Source organism: Trichoplax adhaerens, genomic scaffold (genome assembly GCF_000150275.1).
Source record: "Trichoplax adhaerens TRIADscaffold_3 genomic scaffold, whole genome shotgun sequence".
Classification (NCBI taxonomy): Eukaryota; Metazoa; Placozoa; class Uniplacotomia; order Trichoplacea; family Trichoplacidae; genus Trichoplax; species Trichoplax adhaerens.
The window spans coordinates 4852020-4877222 of NW_002060945.1; the positions used below are offsets into that span (position 1 = coordinate 4852020).

At 32.1% G+C, this 25203-nt stretch overlaps 5 protein-coding genes across 5 annotated transcripts; 3 read left to right on the forward strand and 2 right to left on the reverse strand.

The window, feature by feature from the left end:
• TRIADDRAFT_54553 (uncharacterized protein) lies at positions 1-2379 on the forward strand (the record flags this gene model as incomplete). The annotated part of the gene is made up of 7 exons (XM_002110452.1): positions 1-117; positions 834-963; positions 1197-1265; positions 1705-1764; positions 1835-1902; positions 2005-2106; positions 2290-2379. The coding sequence occupies 7 exons, from the start codon at positions 1-3 to the stop codon at positions 2377-2379; spliced, it is 636 nt and encodes a 211-aa protein (XP_002110488.1).
• Positions 2380-7643: 5264 nt separating this feature from the next.
• On the forward strand, positions 7644-10017 carry TRIADDRAFT_54554 (uncharacterized protein; the record flags this gene model as incomplete). Its single annotated transcript, XM_002110453.1, has 2 exons — positions 7644-7940; positions 9502-10017. The coding sequence occupies 2 exons, from the start codon at positions 7644-7646 to the stop codon at positions 10015-10017; spliced, it is 813 nt and encodes a 270-aa protein (XP_002110489.1).
• A 3235-nt stretch (positions 10018-13252) lies between these two features.
• TRIADDRAFT_63103 (expressed hypothetical protein) lies at positions 13253-14803 on the reverse strand. The gene is made up of 5 exons (XM_002110994.1): positions 14685-14803; positions 14161-14240; positions 13769-13791; positions 13478-13605; positions 13253-13386 (listed from the first exon to the last, which is right to left on the reverse strand). The coding sequence occupies exons 1-5, from the start codon at positions 14753-14755 to the stop codon at positions 13260-13262; spliced, it is 429 nt and encodes a 142-aa protein (XP_002111030.1). The 5' UTR covers positions 14756-14803; the 3' UTR covers positions 13253-13259.
• A 943-nt stretch (positions 14804-15746) lies between these two features.
• Positions 15747-20161, forward strand: TRIADDRAFT_54556 (uncharacterized protein; the record flags this gene model as incomplete). Its single annotated transcript, XM_002110454.1, has 16 exons — positions 15747-15764; positions 15946-16059; positions 16447-16548; positions 16773-16850; positions 17933-18013; positions 18123-18182; positions 18282-18371; positions 18553-18622; positions 18686-18785; positions 18913-18998; positions 19092-19184; positions 19269-19393; positions 19510-19560; positions 19660-19749; positions 19849-20073; positions 20123-20161. The coding sequence occupies 16 exons, from the start codon at positions 15747-15749 to the stop codon at positions 20159-20161; spliced, it is 1422 nt and encodes a 473-aa protein (XP_002110490.1).
• Positions 20162-21573: 1412 nt separating this feature from the next.
• Positions 21574-25120, reverse strand: TRIADDRAFT_63763 (expressed hypothetical protein; the record flags this gene model as incomplete). Its single annotated transcript, XM_002110995.1, has 6 exons — positions 21574-21748; positions 21923-22028; positions 22217-22346; positions 23035-23154; positions 24111-24163; positions 25093-25120. 6 exons carry the CDS (start codon positions 25118-25120, stop codon positions 21580-21582), a joined length of 606 nt encoding a protein of 201 aa, XP_002111031.1. The 3' UTR covers positions 21574-21579.
• Positions 25121-25203: the final 83 nt, after the last annotated feature.

Here is a 25203-nt window from a genome sequence, read left to right on the forward strand (position 1 = left end):
ATGTCGAAGCGAAACGGCCCGAGGATCCTAAGCAATCTTTCGAAGGAAGCCATACCAGTATCTAGTAAAGGCAACAGAAAAGACGATGTTTTAGTACAGCCTCCACCTTTATACCCGGTAAGAAATGGATTGTACAGTGTGATAACGCACTCTGTTCGCAGTGTTCAGCACAGTACTCTTACAGTCTATTCAAATGCTTTTACTACTGCATGAAAATAACTACTCACTTAACAAAAGTATTTAACTAATGCAAAGATCCTAAAGTACCGGTTGCAGCCGCTTATAGAATCCTAGAATTAAATTAATCCAGGTCGTAATTAGTTGGAGCCAGCGTTGATAGTGATTATAGTTACATAGACAACGTAAGTGACTAAATTTCATAAAAGTAAGCTTGTATTACTAGTATATCATATTCCTGAGGTGATTCAACAAATTGGAGCAACACGCATGTTAAGTGTACAAGTATACTGTACACTGTAGACTAGTGTAGAGTATAGCAAAAAATTGTTCTTTAACATATACTCTACACGTGTCTTTAGGCAAAAATCATGATTAATTGCAGTATAAGGCAATTCTAGAACTTACGAATAACACATGTTATGAGAAAATTATATTGAGCACGCTTTATCAAGTCTAAGTGTATATTAAATTTATTTTAAATTCCATTTTTAATAATGATAATGCAGTAAAATATATCGTGTCATTCCAATTCAGAATCGAAGCTGGATCTTGCCTGTAATTAGCAATAGAGGACTATCTTAGATTTCAAATTGTTGTATACTGTAATTCATCGAAGTAATGTCCTAATTGTTCAACTGTTACTCTTGTTTTAGAAACTTGAATGTCTTCCTGTTCCCTGCAATAAGACCAAGATCGATATTTATATCAATGCATTAAAGAACGAGTTTAGAGAAACGTTAAGAGAGTCACCTTACTATATAAGGGCCCGAAATCGTGCAAATGGTTAGAACAGTGATTTATTCTGCATATTCTTGAATACTGCATTTTTATTCGTATTGCAATTTTAAGTAATCAATTTTATGATGCTATAGCTTCAATCAGATATACAGTGCTTAGTTTACCAAATGCAACCATCACTCCATTATTCTAAACACACTGATGATAATTATAATTATATAGGCGTATATAATGATTACAAATATTAATAAATGTCAAATTGCTTTTTAATCAAATAGATATTAGAAGGTACTCCGACAGGTATAGACAAAATTGCGAAAACATCTCTGCTATTCCTTTTAAACTATGTAAGTACTAAAACATTCATCTTGCAAAACCGTATAGATAGCTATAGTTAGAATAGACAGTATTGCTATGAATGATCTAACGTTATATAAGACTTTACGAAATTACTTGAAAAATTTAAAGCAAAATTTTTTACCTAAAATGTTGTAAGGACAGAAAGAGTCGTATAGCCTGTTTAGTATAATTACCTTCAGACATTGCGTCTGAAATTGAGAGTTGCCGTTAAGATATGTAAAAATTGTATTTTTATTACTGTATATACTGTAATCTTTATGAGCAATCAATTATTATCAGCAGAAGTATTATGGATACGTTATATTCTATTTCAAATATACCACGTAAATGCTATGATGACAATAAGATCTTAACATTCTAGTACTATGAAACACATTAGTACTCATATAAGTCAGTATTGCAATAATTTGGCATATCTTTAACTAGGTTGGAAAGATGTACCGAAAGAGCTAAGAATCAGCCGCAGAATCAAGAAGGTCTTTGCAGGTAACACCTTTAAATTGTTCCGTGTTTATATCACTCAGTATTTAAAAGGCTTTATTTCATATCTGTCTAGCTCCAATTTCTGTACGCCATCCTTCCATGAAATCTAGACTTAGTAGAAATGAGATAGATCATTTAGAGGTTAACCCATTACATATAGGACAATTGAATGCGTTGTATTATTCTATTCATATTTTATAATATTAAGTAATCTATAACATAATGTACCTCAACTTTGAATAGAAATTAACCAAAATTGAGGAAATGTTGGAGAAAGAGGAAGAAGAGGACCATGAGAAACAACAAGAGTTAGAAGATGAATGGGAGGAAGAAGACCAAGACGAAGTAATTGCTATTGATGTAACCTTATTTTAACTAACTTAAAAAGAGCTTGCAGTAAAATTTTCGATCTGCAACCTTCTATTCGAATCGATATGTAATTAAATGTTTCCTTAAATGTATTGCATTTGCTAGCTTAGTACTTTAAGATTACTTCTCAACAATTAATTTATTCCTATTGCGTTGTAGGAAACCGATTATAATTTAACATACTTTGATAACGGTGAGGACTACGGTTTCCAGGAAGATGATGATCTGGATAATGAAGCTACTTACTAAAATATGCAACTAGTTACTGTATAAATTGTAAAATAACAACTTAACTATGATTCATAAAACATTTAATTGCCATGATATTCTTATTAATATATGCATATCTAAACAATTATAAATGCTATACAATATTTCATATGCGTTTTAGCACATACAGGCAATGTATTATATAATCAACCCCTGCTGATTTTCTTGAATCAGAAAATTCTGTATGTAATCAGTTGGACGAAAGCACATCCATACAGTAATCGTATTTTTATTTCTGGAATTGGATATAATAAAATACACTAGCATAATTTTTCCGAAATTTCGAAATTGCAGCACCTATAATGTTGATAACATTGCGTTCCTACGATCAGGTTATACGTATATTCTGTATACGTTTCAACATTATACCATCACAATACCTTGTCCTATGTAATATTACACGATTACTAATATTCATCTGTGTGGGAAAGGTTTTCAATCCTACTTGTATGCTTATAAACTAGGAGTAGGTATGTTGTACGAGATAATACACTTAGACTTTCCGTGCATGTGATTGTTATGTCTCAGGCTAGTAGAACCTTTACGAATAGTGACGCGCACAAGCTTAGGTGATTAAGAACTCCTTTATTGTACCTGGTCCGCATACCAAAGATACACTAATACAAGCTACAAATGTCGTACTATACATAACAGTGATCCTAATTAATGCTAAGTTTTTTGTCGGTTCTGATCAGCTTTATTTGCATTCAGTAGATATTTTTATTTCGATAGCAAGATTATGGCCTTTTATGTATAGTAATACTGTAATAGCCTGATTAACGAATAAAATATGACTTCATTTCTTTAAGCTGTGAAATATAGTGATTTCAATACAATATTGCACGATTTAGGCTCGATATCATAACTTCATTATGATATAGCAGTACGTACGAGGTACGTACACTAACTGGTATACGACAAACATGCGCAACTATGTTCATAGGCTTTGAGCCTTTTATATTCAATCTTTTATAGTGTTCATAGTGTAAGATACAGTAGATAGCAAAGTTTTTGCTAATGCTAATATACAGTACCATAAAATTATCGTATACAAGTCTTTTTCGCTTTTTTGTATCGCATACACGGTCACATTAATATAAAATTGTATTTTAAGATAAACTGCTTTATCCTCATGTTACGCACTTGTATATACGACTGACTAATAGAAGGACTAAAATGGAAATTACTGGTCTGTAATTTCACACTTGATTATCCTTGTTTAAGCATGCAAAATGCACGAATGTACTACATACTATATGGACGTACTCAGTAGAAAATTGCTATGATTTGAATATCGAGCATAACCAGTAACACGTTAAATGTTGTACTATTGACTTTATAATCAAGTAAAGAAGAATTATTTTGAAGATGGAACCACGGGATATCTTCACTAGCAAGCTACAAATTCTACATTGCTCATAATAATTATACTGTATTATCAATGCTCTTGAGTCTTGATATTTATTTTGTTGGTCTTTAAACTGACATTACTACTTTACAGTTCAGTATAGCTTATACCATATAAACTATTATACTTTCGTCGTTTACATAAAAATTACCATTGTGTGCAAGGTAGAGACCCTGAGAAAGATACGTGCTAAGTCAATGACAACCTTTTGTTAAAATTAATGCAAAATATCGTAATCTGTACCATTCAATTTCTAAGTTGTAGTAATAATGTTTACTTGTTGCCACAGTCTCACGTAATATCATGTTTAAACAATTAATTTCATACTTCAAATTCAATATCTACTGTACATTTTGACCGACAATGATTATATCATTAAATAGTCTTAAATCATTACATCATCTAATTGTCAACAAACAATTAATGAATTGATCAGTACTTTCTTACGAATGCACATTGGTATATTGTATGTAATTGCGTATGACATATGCTATTATCTATGTAACATATGCGCACGAATAGTAGAATCTATAGACATATGCTACATTCCGTCATAGAGATGTGCATAATTTATTCAAATAATTTAAATGAATGAAATTTATCGAGTGAGGAATGCTTGTAGTTCTATCTGTAAAATCCAAAAAGGTCAAGGATTAGATTATGCAAATCATGAAGTTGCGCATAATTTAGTCGTTTATTGTTATGTTTTATTCATTCCTGATTTGATCATCTTGGTGCTGCCGTTCATATACTATTACCGCATCCTGTATATTGTAAAGATAAGGATATAGAAAATCAGTTATCTAGAAATAATAAGCCAATCAATAAAGGACCCTCAAGATAAGCGAGATCTTCATAAACTGTCAAGTATATAATATCCACTTATAAATAAGCAATGTACTGTAATAATTTAATGCTGAATTATAGTCTACGATATTCTCTTTATATACATGCAAATACGCTTTGTACAGTTTATAAATCATATCAGAATATGATATATTATAATATTAAAGCACACAAATAGAAAATTTACTTACATGTGCGCGATCCAAAGTGCACTGCATGCGCATATATATATTTACAAAAGTAAATAAGCAATTAATCTTTTGAATATATCCATACACCTAGTATATAGCATATAGTATCCATTTAAATTATATTATACAGTAAACGGATCGATGAAAACTTGCGGGTTATGCTAGTCAAACCTTCCGCAACATTGTATATACTCCAAATGTTGATGTGATTAGGACATATAAAAGTCTGTGATATCTGTGTGCTATTGCTGTAGTAGAAACTACTCAACTAAAATCTACAGCATTTTAGATGAATATTGTAATTCCTAAGGTTTAATATCAATTTTATTTAATTAATAATCTTCGATCGTATATGGCATTTTGTACAGATATAATAATTAGAAAAATACAAGTTGCTCCGCAAGGTCTCGTACATTATACATATAAATAGAGCCTTTAAATTTTACAAAATTCATTAATCTTAGAAATTTTTCATATAAGTACGTGTATACATATATATAACATAATAAAGTACAATATATCAATCATTTTTATGTTTTATGTAAGCACGCGTACAGTGTATATTTATGATAATTATTTACTGTGTCCCTATACCTATATGCATATACTGTATAATATACAGTACACGATATATATAGTGAACAGATATCTACGCTATTTGTAACAATACTCACTATAGGCGAATTTTTAGTTATTCTATGTTGTTTAATAACTTGTTAGAACGATAGTATAATCGACGCAATACGGGTACATTTTAATGTAGCTCTGTTATTATTCAATAATGCTAACGCCCTGATATAGGTCCTTAGCTGTAAATTGATGAATGAATGTTTACAATTGACTTGATCTGTTCAATTTATGACTTAATACGATAGGCAATTTAATTTCGATCATTGATACTGCTTTTACGCACACCGTTAGCAGTACAGTAGTATAGACCGGTTATTACGACGTGACTTGTAAAATGGTTGGAGCGACCGAACAGTGACTGATCGTTTTGTATTAGAAACTTTAAAGAAATATAATTATTCAATACTGTGATAAAAAGCAATAAATACATGAAGTGCCAATTGCTCAAGGTTGTACTAATCTGTTTTCATGGAATTTGAGCCCAATTTAAAGTATATTTCTTCACAATTTAAAGATATAATTTAAGGCAACACTATAGCTGAACATCTTTCAAATATTTTCGAGGGCTTGCCACGCCCCTATAATCGTGGTCTTATACAGTACATACAGTACAGTACAGTACTGTACTGTACAGTCACTACTGTATTTTAGAGTACTATACACTGTACAATATAGTGTCCAGTAGCCACAGTAGTCATCTGACAGCTCTGTCCGTCTGTATACTTATCTAACAGCACTCAGGCAAAAGCTATTACACTGTCGTGCTATCGTTTGAACAAACAGGGGCAGGTGAAAGCGAACGAATGTACATACAATTTATTGTACAGTACAGTAACCGGCACACCAGCCCACACAGTTAATATTTTCGTCTTTTTAATCCGATTCTAAATGACGTTTCCATTTCACCTTATGTTATACAATCCTTGTCTGGATAAAATTCTATAATTATCGTTGATCAGTGCGTATGGTGAAGGCTGTCTACTAACAGCCCCATGAATCAGGTTGCGTATATTATTGCGCAAAAGTCCCCCTTGAAGTGAGTACTGTATACTATCAGAGCGGCTATCGTACTCATTTTAGTGCTCTACTGTAGTGTGCAACATCGATGCCTTTACTCAATCGTTGCTAGTTTTGCTGTCGACGTTGAATTCACAACTAGTTGCCTTATCGTCTACTTTGTGAACGTAAAGAGGTAAAGTAAGATAATTTTGCTTATTGATACGATATGATTCAATTATGATCAATATTGAAATGAATACCATAAATTGCAATGTTAATCTGTTACTTCATCGGGTTGCAACGATTGAAGATGATTTCTAAGATAGTTATATGTACGTATATGTATATGTTATATATATATACTCTACTAAATATCCTGTAATGTATTGTATTATTCTCATCACTCACTGGCTTTAGAAACATCCAATGTCATCTACCTGTTGGTAGTCTTTCCTCTATATCGACTAAGTTGGTACAGGATTGCAAAAGAAGATACGTTTTAAACTAATCTGCTTCATATCGACTATACTGCACGTCATACGGTAAACGTAGAGCTTCGGATACCTTGATCACTTGGGACACCAGACGATAGCTTGTATTACATACTAGTGATACTACACAGTAGAACAGTGTTAGGACATCTTTATTGATAGACGCATACGTTCGATCGATCGTGCAAGTAATATAGGAAAATTCATTCACAATTTACTTTAACTAATCTCAGCAACGAGTAGGAAAAGTCCTTGATTTAGATTACAATCGATTCAACATTAAGCACAATAAATGTATTGGCAAAATCAAGGAACACTTCTTTCATTACTGATGTAATGTTTTAAACTCAGTAACATATTGAACTTGTACGTTGAACTTATCGACTACTGTCATAGCACATTGTTGGTAGACTGTAGAAAAAATTGATTTTTTAAACTCTAATAAGGTACTGCAGGGTACTAAACCTACAGTATAATAAAAGTTAAAAGTTGCTATCATTAATTATTACGATCATAGCCCACCGTGGTAGCCGAATACTAGTAATATAGCCACGGTCTTTCTAACTCAAAATCATAAACTTTTGCAGTATTACCTTCGATTTGCAATTTTGTTAAAATCTATCTATTGGACTAAACCACTTGATAATTGCAAATTGGAAAAACTACTAAATTTACCTAATGGGTGAATCAGACAATACCGATGAAAAATCGCGATTAATCACCGATGGTAGCGGTCAAAGAAAAGCTGCTCGCAGCAGTAAGACTCAATTTGTGCGAAGTAAACGCCGAACTTATTTATTTGGCGATCGTGGAGCTACCGATGCAAGTATTGGTGGCGATGATGAATCGGAAGCATCAGAGCTTAGAACAAGGTTTGGTAAAAGTCCTGATGATGACGATAACATCAAAGTGATCCAACGCCAGATACGACCGGAAGATTCATTAAGAAGTTTTGCATTGCAATACGGTTGTACGGTAAATCTTATATCCCATTCATGTGTAATTTATAAATGTGAATACCTATTAAAAATTGTCATACCACAAGTATAAAAATGTGGTTAATTTGATTTCAATAATCCTAACCGATCAATAATAACACTACATTCAAGCTGATAGAAATTGACACTAGTATACATATAATATTTAATTCATTTCCTTATTGTACTGGCCATTTAAAATAAGAAAAGCAATACACGATAGTACACTACCTTAAAGTGTGGTTAACAACATATTGAATTTTTTAAGTCTAATAACTTCCAACATCATCAGAAATGGTCATTTTGCTCACATGCTGTGTACTTCCAAGTACCATTTTCCTATTTTTGTTTTAGTAAGCTTTTAAAAGTAATAGCTCATATTAATTTATATCTAACTTTATACTGTATGTTCATAGCTACACTAACTTTTACAATGGCAATTGCAAATCATACTTGCTATTTCATTAATAATTACCATACTGATAAATTTATAGAAGTGTTTACAATCACGAATTAAATCATTTAATTACAATCATGATATGACAGATGAAAAGTATCACTGATGTAAAGAAAATATAGTTTATGTTCGTGTAGTACATGAAGGTATCCACACAGACTATTTTTCAACCATCTCTTCGTCTTGATTGCGATTCCAATGAGGTCATAATGATCGCCATTGTTGCCTTGTCACGTTGTCACAGTGACATATTGCCATCTTTGCCATACGATTGTACCTTGTGCGAAATTACTAGGCATTAGTATTGTAGTAACAGTTCATCGCTTCGAATTAAAGTTCTGTATCATTCACTAAATTTCTACATTAAGAAATACAGTTATATCCTAAATTTTACTAGACGAGCTAGCCATGTTAAGGCAGCAGTAACGCTTTGTCTACTTCATATAGCCCTTAAGGATTGCTGGAGCAAATTTTTAGATAACGTTGCTATAACTGTGGTACAGACGCTATCTATCTAAAAATTTAGTCAGATAAATTGATTATTGAGTAAACGTGTTATTAGTTCTATCTCAACGGTGAACAACACCATGCTACAGTCGAAACTTCCGAATAGAAGGTTATACAGTTCATTACTGTATACAGATAGTCTGTTCGTTGCTATTATTATAACTTACGAAGTAAGAATCTTAAATACATTATAATAACAAATATGACCGTTGAAAGTAGACTTGCAACAAAGTTAAATTTTAACCAACCTTTTATTAATATGGCTACATACTGTAGACGTGAATCAGGTCTATACGGATATTTACTAAGATCAATCCCATATTAATTAATGCAGAGTTATAAGGCATAATATTGTAATAATTGGTTTAATTTCTTCACGCTAAGTGTTTATAGATATCAATTTGCTAAGAAATGTTACCACTTAATATTATTTCATTAAAAATATAATCGATTAATAGAATTCACTTATATATGCAGTAATTCGTAATCCTTATCGTCATTATCATAATAGTACTTGGAGAATTAATGCTTAAAGTTGATAATTACAAAGTATAATGCATAGTATAATGCATAGATCTTTCTATTGTGATTTTAGGTTGCGGATTTAAAGAAGATAAATAACCTCTATACCGATGCAGGATTTTACGCTTTAAAAACAATAAAAATACCTATTAAAAAATATGGCGTTTTAGCTGAAGCAGAAGAGGAAACCCAACTTAAACTTAATCGTTCCGCAGGAACTGAAGCTGAACCTGGAACTAGTGAGACAGATGATATTGAAGGCGATTTAGCTAATCCTGATGAGAAAGCTGAAAAATTCTTTAAAGAAAAAGATATCGAAGTAGAAAAATTAAAGGAAGCAACACAGAACACTATCAAAAAAATGGATGACGATGATCCTGAAGCACCTTTAATGTTGGGTAATACACCCAAGAAAGAAGATAAAAAGTCACTAGGCGCAGATTGTGGATTAAGTTGGGTTGGGGTTTTGGTCGTTGTTGTTATAATTGGCATCGTTGCCCCTGTACTTTACTATCTGTACTACACATACTTTAATAATTCCAATCAAAATGAACCCGTAGAATCTCCAACTCCATCATCTCCGTATTGATATTAATTTGCGGCTACCAACACGATGAAATATACAACATGAAATGTAAGTGTATCAAAAATAGATACCATATATTCAAGTCATATTTTTCTTGCTAATTTGTTATAATAATAGCTTAATAGCCAATAACGAAAGACTTGTTACAAATATCTATCAAAGATAAATATTCTTAGTTTTATACTGACTAGTCTTTCGTCAGCTGAATATATCTATTTTAAAATTACAAAAATATTATTATAAGCATTGTGCAATGAAAGAGATGCTTATTGGATAGGATACAGGTTCTTATTTGTGATTCTATTATTAACAGGAAATCTGATATATGTAGAAATCATCTTTGAATTTATGCCATATTACCCTGCCTTCAAGAAGATAAATAACGTCAAGTTGTCGTTAATTACTAAATTTATAAGCAATGCTGCTTGTTGTTGTAGACGGTCGTTATCGAATTTAGTATAGCATATGCAAATTATCTATATCAGTAATTTATTTATTCTTCAACAAGAATTACTATGTACATTTTTAATATTATTTATTCGAATCACAGAATTGCGTAGATTGTCATACGTAAGATACACTTATTACTAAAACGGGTATCATATCCCGTCAATCTGCCATACATCAATTAATAACACAGTACGACAACAAATTTTAGTATATATATAGGAAATTAAGCCTGGCCATACCAAAACTTGCTATTTAATATAATATAATTTAATTTAATAGTCAAAGGAACTTTGAGACAATTCTTGCTTTTATAACTTTATTAACTATACACCTGACTACACTTTGGAATTAATATGCATACAATTAGGAAGTCATATTTTCGGTAATACAGTAATTACAATAATATTGTTATTTGATTATCGACATCGTTTTCCATAATTTCATCCATAATCCCATACAACTTCTCTTTCATACATATTATGACTCCAGTTAACTTAAAATATCTGTTTGACCTTACTGAAAAAGATGGAAAAATTGAACCAAATTGGTGAAAAGCAATCTTCTGAACATATAATTGAAATACATGTGAAAGTTTTTACTTAAAACCTTCTTTATCGCAAATCTTTTAGTTACTTTGCCGTATTACTAAATTTTTGAAATACTTTTTACAATACGTACCTTTATTTTTGAGTCCAAACGACAAAATGCGATATTGTATTGCTGTAGAAACAGAGCGAAGGTGGTAGAAATAACTTATGATAGAATTATTTTTACTTCGTCAATGCTGTCACAGTTAATTTTATCATCATAACAGATTAACATTCGTTGTTTTCACTATTCGCAACAAATTCGTGAGAACATACTACATTATGGCTTTCATTAACATCACTTTCCAAGAATTCAATGTGTGTAATTAGCTTAATAGAAGAATTATTTAAAATATTATTTGCACTGTTATGAAATGAGTATGAAATGGTTCCTGGGATAATACAAAAATTTTTACGTAAGAATTTTATATCATGCTTTATTAATACAGAAACTATGCCTACGCACTCTTTGATAATAATTACAGCTGAAATTGTATTAATTCTCCATAAATATCTTGTTTAAATTCGTCTACAATACTACAGGTAACATCGAACATGGATTCCTTATAACCTATCTGTTCTGATATAAAATGCAATTTACTTATAATTTTAGATAAATTCATTTCAGGAATAAGTTAAGAACTTTTATAATTTCAATCTTTGCTATATACCTAATGAATTGCCTTTGCAAATTAACAAATGTTCAACCTGTGAAACAAATAACAATGCTGAAATGCTTCTAAAATTAAATTGCTAAAATAAAAAGGAAAAATTTCCATTATTGTTTTGGTTTTGATACGTGATTTTTGTAGATAATACTTTTATATAATCATAAGAGCTGTGACTTTTCAGTGCATCATGCTGAAAAAGATATAACACTATGATGGTACTTATAAATGAAATATTATCTAACAGTTGCATTACTGCAGTACCCGTAGCGATATTTCTACCCTATCCATTAGTTGAATAAAAATGCTGGTCTCGTTGCAAGTTATAAAAATAATACGTACCGCATTGTAGAATACCTAAATACGAATAAATAAATCTATTTACTAATGCTCCCTAAGTTAAATTAAATTTTAAGGTTACCTTTGGACGCAATCGATTAGTCATTAATTTTTGCGATCAAATAATACACACTACCATTAGAATAGTATTATGTCGAAATGTATTAAAATTTGGAGATATTATCCAACGCTTTGCATTATATTAAGGTAGAAATGTAGCTACGTTGAGGTGAAATATATCCGTGCTTATTATGACCAAAAATGTATCATCGCACTTGATTTCATAATAAAAATGTATATAGTATACTGGAAGTAATCAATTTTATTCTACTGTACAATCGGAAGTTTAAGCTGATTAGTATAATAAAAAATTGGAGCAGAAAATTTATTTGGTTTTATGTGACGGAGGGTTCGAAGGGTCAACGGCTGCGGACTTAGTAGCCCATTCACAGAAATTATGCAAGGGGTTTGAATATCAGTGGATATTTTATTGTAGGTAGTAACGGAGGTACAATGCGGTAGTTACGATAGATCAGCGTGTAAGCTGTCGTGGAAGGATCGTGAGGAAGTGCTGCTACTGCGACTAATGCAACTGACAAATCTGAGGCAGAAATTATCAGTATTTATAGATTAAGAGATAGAACACATTCAGAGAGCAGGATTGTAGAATTAGATATTCATAAACAGACAAAGTAATAGCAAATGATTAAAGGAAACAGCGAAGACTGTAAGTGCTATAAATAACTAAACATAACAGCTATCTTTGATTATAGTAGAAATAGACTGTAAGGCTATCTATATTCAGTTACAGTACAAAATGTCCATGATTAAGAATATGGTAAGACTACAGTGACATCTAAATACATTGCAGTTTACGATCAATCAATTTTTACTCCGCTGTCAAAATTTAAGTTGATCTGCACGGTAGAAAAAAATTGAAATAGAAATGTATTTATCTATGAAGATGTTTAGAAGCAGTGTGATCCATTTACAAGGAAAAAAGCCATAAGTCTTTAGGTAATAAATTTTTATCTATTGCGAGTGATATATGTCGACTGAACAGATGTGAGCACTGAGTGCAACTATTTTAGCCATTATTGCTAGAGTTATTCCAGAAAAAAAGTGAATAAAACTGTTGTGTTAACAATTTTTCTTATGTAAACCTGTCTACTTTCCTTCAATTGTCTAGATATAGTTATAATTAGTTATTAGTTTCGCCTCGGTAAATGGCTACGTTTTTATCGGTTTCGTATAACAGAACTTCGTAGAGAATTGGAAGATGTTCAATTAGACAATCCCAAATATAGACAGCAATATTCTCTGCAGTGCTATCACAAATAGAAAGTAGCAGCAAAATTAAAATTAAAGCTGTATAGCGATATATAATCTTAATAGTTGCTTAATACAGTATTGAATTACCTCGGATAGTTTGCAAAGTACGGAACGTCCTTATCCAAATTCTTATGATCTAGTTGTTTCATAATGACTTCGTTAATAATCACTTTCAAATCAGCGATATTCATGACCATTCCTGTTTTGAGATCGATCTACAGCAAAGGCAAAATTGAAGGTAAGATACCTGCCAGGGTTCATTGATAAACAGAATTTAATATACTGTATGCAGAAGTAATGCTAATAGTTAGGGCTACTACTTTCTGCAATTGAATTTTTATATTTACTACACATTAATCAACCTACAATAACCCTTACCTCTCCTTTCAATGTTACTTCAACTAGGGGTAACAGAAAGAATATTAATTTACAATGCAATAAAAAGCAATCAGCATTGCACATCAAGCATAAGAGAAGATACAGTGCCTAATTGTTTACAAATATACTGGATACGACTACACCGAACATTTACAGAATGTAAATATACTACTGTTGGATGTTATCAACTAAAGCTTTAACGAATTAAAATTATTTAATTACGATGGATATACTGATTACTATATATAATATGACATGCAATCACTATTACACGCATAATTTAGAACTAAATATAATATTTTATAATTGGTAACCCATAAGACTGCACACATTTAAAGACAAGAAGTAAGTGATCACATAAATCGTTGTGGTCCATTTTCTGCATGACGTACGTTTATAATTGTGGCCATGTCCATTTTCGTGATTGCATTTTCCATACAAAGCGCGATTCTCTTCATCAGTAAAGAATGGACTGTAGGAATAGAATAAGCGATAAAAGTCAACTTCATTAATAAATAATTTTCTAAAGCATGTCACTTCGTAAAACAGGCGAAATGAATGGAAGGTATTTCGCATACATAAGTCTACCTCAAGAGGTAGAAATTTGACTCTATTTCGTAAGTATACAGTAAATATCGGAAAACTTCAAGTATCTACCGCATTGAAGAGCATGATGTCGTATCCATCAATACCCATTAAAGTAGAACTTAACTACGTCTATTTTCGCATCGTTCATGCGTTAACTTCATACGCTAACTAGCTGGCTGCAATAAAGTATTTGAAATCCATAATAGTTCATGACTGTCAGCAAATCCACCACACCGTCCTTTTAATTACTGTCATGAATGTAAAGTTACTCTTGCAGAGTACTGTAGTACAGTATACTAAATTTTATGCTTAGCAACTTTGGACAAACCTATGTAGTCTGTGAGCTGCACTGAATGATTCAATTCGCTTAATGTAACCGATCCGTTTTCTTTCAGCCATTCAGTTCCACCTGTAGCTGAAAGCGAGTTAGCTCCGTGTCGACTAGTGATCTGGACGATCAACGCATTTGCAGTCAAAACAAAACTCTACCGTATTCCAACCCCGTTGCGTTTTACATGCTGTATGGCGCCGTGATTGACGTACAGTATGTACTTGTTGTACTGTACAATAGTGTACATGTACTATACTGAGAATCTGCAATTTGTAGGTTGGATAGTAAAGTACATACAGTATTCACAAAGTTTTTACATACTGTATACTGTATAGTACACTAGTACAGTCTGATTATTTTCGATGGCACCCCTTGGTTCAAAAATCAAAGTTGTATTCCGTTCAAATTCCTCTAGATTATGGATATATACCTGTACAATTATTAGGCTACAACTACTGTACTGTACATTTATTGAGTGTACAATAGGGGCCCGTTCATAATAACCCTGATTACTCAGATACTCAGGGTAAACAGCTTAATTAAACCATAATGCATTCATTATTCTAACAGTATTTATGCTAAGTATCTAGTAATGATGGTTATAATGAACGGGCTTTTTACTGTACGATGTACATTTTGTACTAGAGTCATTGTACTCTCTTGCTATCCAAAAACCTTTCCAGCGATCCCCTCCCTAGTAATAAAAATGCACACATGGTTACAAAATTACACATGCATCAAGCTACGAGCATGCGCAGACAGATCCTACGTAACAACCAGGCAGCATTGCATAATGTCCAATAAGCAAAACCAAGGTCAAGTATTAGTGAAGGAAGTTCGAATAATGTGCCAACAACACCGGTCAAGTCAAGTTATATCTGTTCTGGTATGCGTTACTATACTACCGTATGTGCATCGTGCCGGCTAAAGTCCCTGCATGTCAGGCGAAACGCAAGCACGCGCACATTGGTATTAGTACAGTACAGTAATCTGTTACGGGCAGACATCAAGAAATTTCCATTTGAATGATTCGTAGTACTGTACGAGTAAAATACGAATATGGCCGCAATTCGCCAGGTATGCTAACTATTCTCTTCGATCTTCTTATTAATCTCAATTATTAGCTTGGTACATAAAGTCATTTCTTCAATTAGATGCTTGTCAAGAACCATGTCCATTCTTATTATTCTATAATAGTCTTAGATAAGGATTAACAAAGCATAATCTTGTATTTAATATGTGATCGATCATTTTTTAGCTTATTGGCCTGACCAATCGGGCACAGCCGACGCGATCAAGACTTATTCCCATTTCTGCTCCATTTATCCAACGCTCACATATTCAAAGCAAAATCTTACCTTACTCAGTTCAGGTGGGTGCAAGAGAAAAGTCTGGTATATTCCTAGTAATATTATAGCGAATACATCCTCATAATCCAGCATGATGCTTTCATTGCTCAGCACCATGCACTAAAATTAGTTGGTCATTCCACTTTTCAATCGTGGAATAACAATATTAGAGGCACAGTACGTTAGTGATGGGTAATTAATTAGAAGCATTCAACTTCAGTAAGCCGCAATGAATCAATATAGCAAGTAAACTGCAAGGTACTAAGGTAGTTATGGATTCTTCGATTAGATATTCATGTATTAGACAGTTCCTCCGAGTTCGAACCTAAATGGTCTATATGCGATCATGCTCATGTGACATTTTCTATACCCTGTAGCAAAGTTTTAAAACCTACCATTTACTCTTACAGATACGTCGTAATTTCTCGAATCAAGGCCAAAAAGAGAAAGGATTATTCAGTAAAGTTTTCGATAATATCAAAGAAGGTTTTGCGAAAAATAAAGAATTACAGGTACATTCTATCTAACATAAAGATTTAATATTGAGCTGTACTACTTAGGTGATAATAGATCGGTCCAATGATATGATCTTAATAAATCATCATCTCGATCATATTTATAAATCACTGTGAAATATATCCAATATACAGTACAATATAATACTCATTTCTTCTGCTAGTGATTTGTTTCCTAATTATACTAGATAAAATTTCTAAACGCGCTAAATATATCCTAGGAAAACATAAAAAAATTCCGAGAAGAGGCTGCTAAATTGGAACAATCTGAAGCATATAAAAAGATTTCTGATGCAACAGTAAGTTGGCTTCGAAATATCATTAGTTTACTTTAGCAGATCAACATAATCTTGCTTATCTTGTAATTTATTTCTTTAACCTTAAATACCATCATTACGGTACATAACTGATAAACTTCAATTTGCTTACTATCAAACAAGGTATCTTCATTTGTCCATTGATTTATAGTACTTTCCTTCTCCTACGTAACTGATAAACTTCAGCCTGCTTATTATCATACAGGGTAATTTCATTTACCCATTGATTGATAACACTTTCCTTCTCATTTGAGCAAACATTCGTTCTCTTCTATCAGTGTAGTTGTACGCTGTACAGTATTGGTTACGAGCATGCCAAATACTCGTACCTGTGATAAGCACGTATCTACGCTTACCCTGAAAGTTCTCTCAGTATACAAACATCCTACCATGCATGTACATATTTTGACTATTACTGGTGTTTTACAATCTCTGAATACGAAAATGCGACACTTCACGTATAAGTTGCTAATAAAACGAATTCTCATGCATTTATAGGATACGTCTATTAATGTAATCGAATATTGATAAAATATCTAGCTTTCTTAAGTGATTTACATAGCTCAAAGGTACTTTACCAATAGCTATGACGATTGTAATCGCTCACACTGCAATATAGTAATAGAAATATGAAATTTGATGCATACAAATACTGTATGATTTTAAATTAATTACTAGAGCCTTACTAGTACATCAACTTTATGATTATGGTATGCTCTACTACTGATAGAATATATATTATAACTGACATTTTTTAACAAGTTAAAGACATGATTCGCCAATAATATAGCAATCGTTAAATTATATGAATGAAGTACTTGTGTGAACGATCGAACACGTCCGATTTTACGTACTTAGACTTCTAGGGTTATTGAGATGTAGTCTGAAAAGATTAAAATATCCTACCACATGTGCATGTACAAACCTCTTCAATTTTTGTGAAGTGTAATAACGGTTCATCTTGCTGAACTATTACGTCGTTATGTTATAATTATTGTAATAATAATTACAAAATTTCATTTCTACAATCCGGCTAAATAATTTATGCGTTTATATCAAACTAGGAAGATCTGGGATCTGGCGCTGCTGACCGGAAAGCTAAATTAGGAACGTTTCTTAGCAAATTCAGAACATCTGCTGGCAAGGTGATGATACGATCACATTTCTTCATTACTTCATTTTCATCAAGAAATTAGCGGTAATTCACGCTATGGATGATATCGCGTTCTGATATACTGTGATTGCAATTTTTAGCTGTACGAGGATGTTTCTTCTAGTGATTTCGTTAAGAAAGGAAAAGAAGTCTCTGAAGATGTCAGTATCCCGTTATATTGTGTTGTGCTTTTAAGTCAATTTCTGTAATGTATATAGACTTAGTTTTTCTGTCCTATCACTTCCAATATTCTCAAATAGTTGTCAAATGTTGCATCGGAAGCTGCTAAGAAGGTTTCTGATTCTAGTAAATCAGTAGGCGAAACGCAAACCTTTAAGACTTTTTCAGAGGTTAGTACTGTGATTATGAATAGGAATAAAAAATAAACACTTATGCACCAGCTAAACGATTGCATTTTAAAGAATAGTAAAGCCGAGTCCGATATATCTATTTTTATGATCGTTATACTTGTAGTATTTTGACAAATGTTCTTATTATGATCAAAGTCTTAAAAGCCTATTGTGATGCTAGGGTGTAAAAACTATAAAAGAAGATTTATTTGAGGAGGGCTTAAACAGAGCGCAACCGTATCGATCACCAGGTTAGCCAGATAGCCGTAATATAGAATTAAAATTTAAAATTCTTCATTTTTATATCGTGCTAGCTAATATCATTGGATATTACTTTATAGAAAAATTACATAAACGTACGGAATCTGATCTACAAAGTAAAATGAAAGATGAGCAACAAATACAGGAAGACACGTAAATATCATATTTTAATTTAACACTGCGTGAAGCCCCACTTAAAATGCATTCTATCGCAGTATTCTCTCATAGCCTCTGCTAAACCAGTATCAAAGTAATCGACCTATTTGAACGTTTTGTACAGAGACACTACTGGCGTTGTTCTACATAAAGATTCTAGGTGGTATCAGCAATGGAAGCAGTTTAAAGATAATAATCCTGTCGTTAACGGTTAGTCAAGTGATAATAATCTATATATATACTTCACAAGAATTAAATTATCGTTATCAATTACTAATAGCCTGTAAGCGTTGCTCTATTCAGGTCTGTTTAACCTAAAAATGAAGTATGATGAAAGTGACAATGTCGTCATTAGAGCTACACGAGTTGTAACAGATAGATTATCGGATGCCTTTAGTAAGTCTATGATACTGTGGTACGTTACTACCTTGGATTTTTGATATGTCATAGATTAATTTCATATCGAAATTATTTCAATAGGTGGCATTTTTTCACCATCGGAAATGTCTCAAACGTTAGCCGAAATATCAAAAATTGATCCTAACTTTAGCAAAGAAAAATTTCTTTTACATTTCCAACATCGAATTATGCCCTCTGTATTAGAAGTAATACTTTAAAAATTATCTAGCAGAAGATAAATATACTTATTTACTACCTCTACTGGAATCCAGAATTAGTAGCATACTATCTAATATTTACGATCACAATTTGTACGTGTTAGGCTTTTCTAAGAGGCGATTTACCTATTCTTAAAGATTGGTGCCACGAATCGGTATGCCGATACAATTTGTAGCTTGCTATTGGCGCGTTTTGCGGATCTTTTTACTCTACATGGGTTGCCGTAATGTGATAGATTTTAATTATTTCATAGGCTTATAGCGTTTTGGAGGCTAGAATAAAGCAGTTGACTGGAATGGGCCGAAAACTAGATTTTAAAGTACTAGATGTCAGAGATATAGATGTAAGCATTCGATATCGACCTTAATCTCAGCTATGATTAAGTAATAGCGTAATTAATTATCTTTTACCTGATATTAACTTAATTATCATAAATAATTAGATTGCGATGGCAAAAATTATGGAACAAGGACCTGTATTAGTGATGACCTTCCAGGCGCAGCAAATTCTAGTTTTACGAGATAGCTCAGGTAAAGTTGTTGAAGGAGATGAGAATCATATTGAAAATGTTCAGTATGTTTGGGCGATGTGTAGAGATCAATCAATCTATGATGCCCATTCAGCATGGAGAGTATTAGAATTTGCTATGCAAGCATCTTCTTCGTGGGTATGATAGCTAGATTATTGTTTACTTTAATAAAATCTAATTGCTATAGTTGAAAACCGTATATAAAGGCTATGTGCGCCGCGCCTAGACATTTGCTATCTATGTGTAGTTATGATCTCATATATATATTACTGTCAGAAAAGATAGTGTAACATCTTAAACGGTATTTTTGTATACCTGCGGTAAATTGCTTGTATATACAGTGCAGATATCCACAATGAACTAAAATTGGCAAATGAATGAAATGGTTAATGTATGTAAGATGGCACAATTTTTATTTAAATAATAAAATTAGAACGTAATATACGCTACACACTACAGTATGATGACTGCGATCGAGATATCTTTCTGATTTGTAACAACTAAGAATAAATAAACGTAGAATCTAGCATAATTTTGCTTCGAAATCTACTATGAATTATGAAAGAGAAATGAAAAATTTTTCAATAATGTAATCATATAATAAACTGCAGTAAATTAACGAGATGCTAATACAACCCTAGGTGCTAAGTTAACGTACAATCAAAGTATATGAGACATGCCTAGTGTAGTGAAAAATAGAAAATACATTGCAGATAACTTTATGTGGATAACATAATCTGTTTAAGGTTAGGTAGAAGTTAAGTTGCCTGGTCGATTTCCTTTAATCTTCTGGTTTTTTCGATCTTTTATCAATTTAACGCACAGTTTAATTACAATAAAATCATTTATGGCATCATACTTCTTGGCTAAGCATAATTAATCTACTGCCCTCGAATTAACATATTGCTTAAACGCAAGCAGATATGCTTCGAAAATACTTCTTGAAGAATTAGGATAGAACACTGCAAAGACGTAAGGGTTATAGTAAAATATAACAGCAATAGATACCATACGCACTCATACGTACGTGTATCAGACATTATATAGTCCTGAAGCAAAGAAGAAAATTTCATCATGTCTTGTACAAATATACGGAGGTATAATAAAAGTAACATAGTGAGCAGTGATCGACCGAAGGCCGATCATTAGCTTTTGATTGGTTGAACGCTGGCTGATCTATCAAGTTTTTTGATTGGTTGAAGCTGACATTGATACCCGAACACAGGCAGGTGTACCCTGTAACGCTGGCTGATCTATCAACTCCCTTCGGTTGAATAATAACAAAATTCCTATTTGGAATACCGTCCTCTAATATAATGGAGAGATTGCACTGATAGGTTAAATTTTGTCATGGTATTGAAAAATCAAATTTCTAGTTTATTGGTTTCCTTTTCAATAACATCATACTTTTACCAATGATGAATTTTTTATTACTGGGTTAATAGTTATAATTAGAGCATTATATACTGATCATTTCCGCAAAATTGATTAATATTGGGTTATACATGATACTTCTATTTCGCTAATAAATGTAGTTAGAATTTATCTTAATCATAGAGATCTGTCACTTAAATAAGGGAATAATTTCTAAAATAAACGCAGTCTCGAGTAAATTAGCTGTTCGAATCTTGAGTTCTACAATATTTAAATATTTTTAAGCTTTCGTGCTTGATCAATCAAATGGGGCATTATTAATTTTATGGCGGCAGCTGTTGTATTGCTGTCGTAAATTTCCGTAACTGGAGCGTGGATAAATATTGATGGACATTTTGCAAGTTTGAGAGAAGTATAATAGGTGAATCCGCAAAGATACCTGCCCGTATATTAAATGATTAACAGCATTTAGTAAAAATAATATGAATATTTATTTATTAGAAGATACACACGTTCTAAGAATAACAAGATGTTTAAATAAATCAATTATCCCTACAGTAGCTGCTGATATGAAGCCTAAACTGCCTAACCAGTCGTGCTGACATTGTCTTACCTTCCAGGGTCATCAGAAAGCTCGACTTTTCCATCAGTAAGGGACTTATTGACCTCATCGGCAACAGCCTTGAGATTCAAACTTGTATTTAACTCTGCTGGGCCATCTAAGGTGATAATTAATTATATTATCAACAGTAGCTTAATCAGAATAAAAGTATTATTAGACATAACTTAAGGTAGGCTTACAATATAGCGGTATAATTTTAACAAAAGTTATTACCGGCAGTGAAAATTAACGCGAAAAATTCGAGGTTATCTTAATCAGTAACATACGAATAGCCCAATTAGATACCTTTATCTATACAGCAGTTATCAGCTGGACAACGGCCTGAAACATCTGGAAGTACGTAATTGTTACAAAAAGCGCGACTCTCTAATAAAATGGTCTCAGCGGTACCATGGACTCCAACGTAGACACAAAGCTATCAAATAAAATTCTATAGAATTAAAGATCTAAAAGCGTATAAAGTAGAATACAACTTTGTCATTGTTTAATAGAAAGGTAAATATAATTATAAATAACGTCGGCATGTTACGTAATTAAAATACAGGTTGTTTACTATAGACCTTATTTCCTTGACTTGTCTACGATATAGTAACCTATTCATGGCACTATAACATTGCAGCTCTGCCGTTAAATAAGTAAGTAAGCATTATGCGTAAGCAATTAAAAATTTTTATCACGTTCTTTTTTAACGTTTAAAATGGGCTGTGACGGAACAATAAAGATTCCAAGTAGTTAACTATCGTGAACTGCTGGCATGATAATTTTAAGCGACACTAAACTGTCAACGGCTTAAAGCCTGAATCGAATATAACAAAAGTGCAGGCTAAAGCAACGCAGATCAGTTTTTTCCCTTTCTACTGTAGAAAAATCAAATTTATGCGTTTCAATGAAATTGCGTTGCAGTTAAGTTAATAATAGTGAATTCTACCTACATTGTAAAGCTACGATATGAAAGATATACATCAGATTTAAAGTCGATATTATGAGTGTGAACATAATGTAATGCATCAATTACATTGCGAATTAGAATCAGTTGGTATTCGGAGACATTATGATTAACAGAAATAAGTTCTTGTGATGGTACATACATTGAATAAACTTACCAATAGATTTTCACTTTGAAGGATTCCTGGCAATGTCTCCGAGATGAAATTATAGTCAACGGATAGCTGTCTCACGTCCAATTCTACTTGTTTATTCTGAAAATCGTCATGAGCCAGATTCTATCGATCCCCAACATTAAATAGAGAACAAACACGAATACGATTTTAGTAAAGGGAACTACTAGAAACTGCTATTTGAAAAGATTTGATAATCATAGAAATACCATCTAGAAAATTTTATCAAAGTTAACATAATTCTTATACAGTACTGTACAGTACAAGATATTAAGGTTAGTCTCAGATATGGATTTATTTTGTAAAGACAGCATGAAACTTGACATGATTTGAAATTTACGTAAAGCCCAAATTTATTGAAATACGTACGATAGATGTTAATCCCTTGATTCTACGTATTTATCAGTATACGATGCAGGATATACACGCGTTTATGGGTTACTAATCGGTAAAATGAGTACCCCTGCTGTACTGTACCCACTTTCTGTTATTATTACTAACAAAAAATTGATTAAATCAGGATTTATAGTTTTATAAGCTAAACTAATACAGTCATTTCTAGGCGTCAATGATATTTTGAGTAAATGAGGATTTATTTTAATATCAGAATAGCTGATAGGATAGCGATTATAATAAGTTACTAATCTATAACAATAAGTATTTGGGGCTCATAAATAACTTTGTTCACAGTCATGTAATACAGCAGACTATATCTTACTATGTATAACTTTACTAAATCGTAATAAATTTAGGCCTACGAAAACTTAAGATAAAAATCTACTTTATTACAATATTTAAAAGGTCCGTGTAAGCTAGTCTACAACAGCAAAACAGTAAAACATGCGATATTATCTCTAAACTTCTACGCTTTCTATCTCTACATTAAATCAACAAATACAGTACACTACACTTGCTACTCTGTGCAGTTCTTGTAATAGCGTTTTTATCATTGAAATTTTGGAGCAACTATTAGATTAAAGTTAAATTAAATTTAAATTTAATATCGTAGTCTGGTAGCGATGCATTGTAGAATATAATAAGCGAATAAAGACAATCGGTACCTTCACTGCCTCCCAGCTGGCATTGGTATGAAAATGAGCGAATGGACCAAAACCTACAAAAAATTATTGAATAGTAAATGATATCTTAGCATTACAATTACATTAGGAAACTGAAGAGTTATTACCCTTATCGATCTAAAATCAATGTCTATTTAATTAATTCAATTCTGGGCATCAATATGATTTATTCGCAAATTTACTGAGAAGTAATACTGTACTACAGTACTGTATACAGGATATATTCCTCGATAACACATCAGTGATCCGTCTTATGAACTACAGTATTATAGTGATTCATATTTAGTGAATCCGATATAAAATAAAATTGTAATAATTGACAAGATCTAATCAAATTTTTCCATTAATTAATGAAATTATCACTATAGTAGCAAAAATATACAGTAGGTCGTACAGTCAGCATAGATATGGTCCTACGTTTCACTTTATTGTTTTCGTAAAGTTGGAAATATCAAATTTAATTCTTCAATTCGAAACAAAAATAATATCTTGTTAATTTATATCGATTACTGCTGTTGTGCTCATATTGTAGTCATGTATTAATCTCAATCACTCATCTCATATAATTATAAAATAATATATATATATAATCAATGATAAATGAATGATCGATGATACTAAACGCTTGATTAATTTATAAACAATACTCGATGACAAATGATGTGCACCAATGAATCATGCAATATATTATTAAGGAAATTGTAATGTCAACGATTCTAAAACTAATTTTTAATGGAAAAGTCTCACTTCTAGCTTGTAATGAAACGAAATCGTCCAAAAAAAAATACATACATATATATATATATGCTATAGAAATGTAAAACTAACTAACATTAGCCCTCTACGGTATGTAATCTTATTGTACTAGAATAGAATTAAATTATTGTACAGTACGTTAATTGGCTAGTCTACATATTGCTAATCATGGGTAAATCATTAACGATGATGCTTATATCTTTCTTACCTGTCACTAAAATTAAATCATTCGCCATTGCAACACGGCAATATGGAAAGGATCTAAAATATACAGTAGATGCAACCAGGGCTGAGCGCTGAATAGTAAAAACAAAGCAAT

Bases quoted from the DNA above. Each gene is read 5' to 3' on its own strand.
- TRIADDRAFT_63103 (XM_002110994.1), bottom strand. From the start codon at position 14,755: ATGGCTGAAAGAAAACGGATCGGTTACATTAAGCGAATTGAATCATTC. The intron at 14,241-14,684 runs GTTTGTCCAAAG...CTATTCCTACAG, and splicing joins GCAGCTCACAGACTACATAG to TCCATTCTTTACTGATGAAG. The intron at 13,606-13,768 runs GTAAGGGTTATT...CCTTTGCTGTAG, and splicing joins AAGTAACATTGAAAGGAGAG to ATCGATCTCAAAACAGGAAT.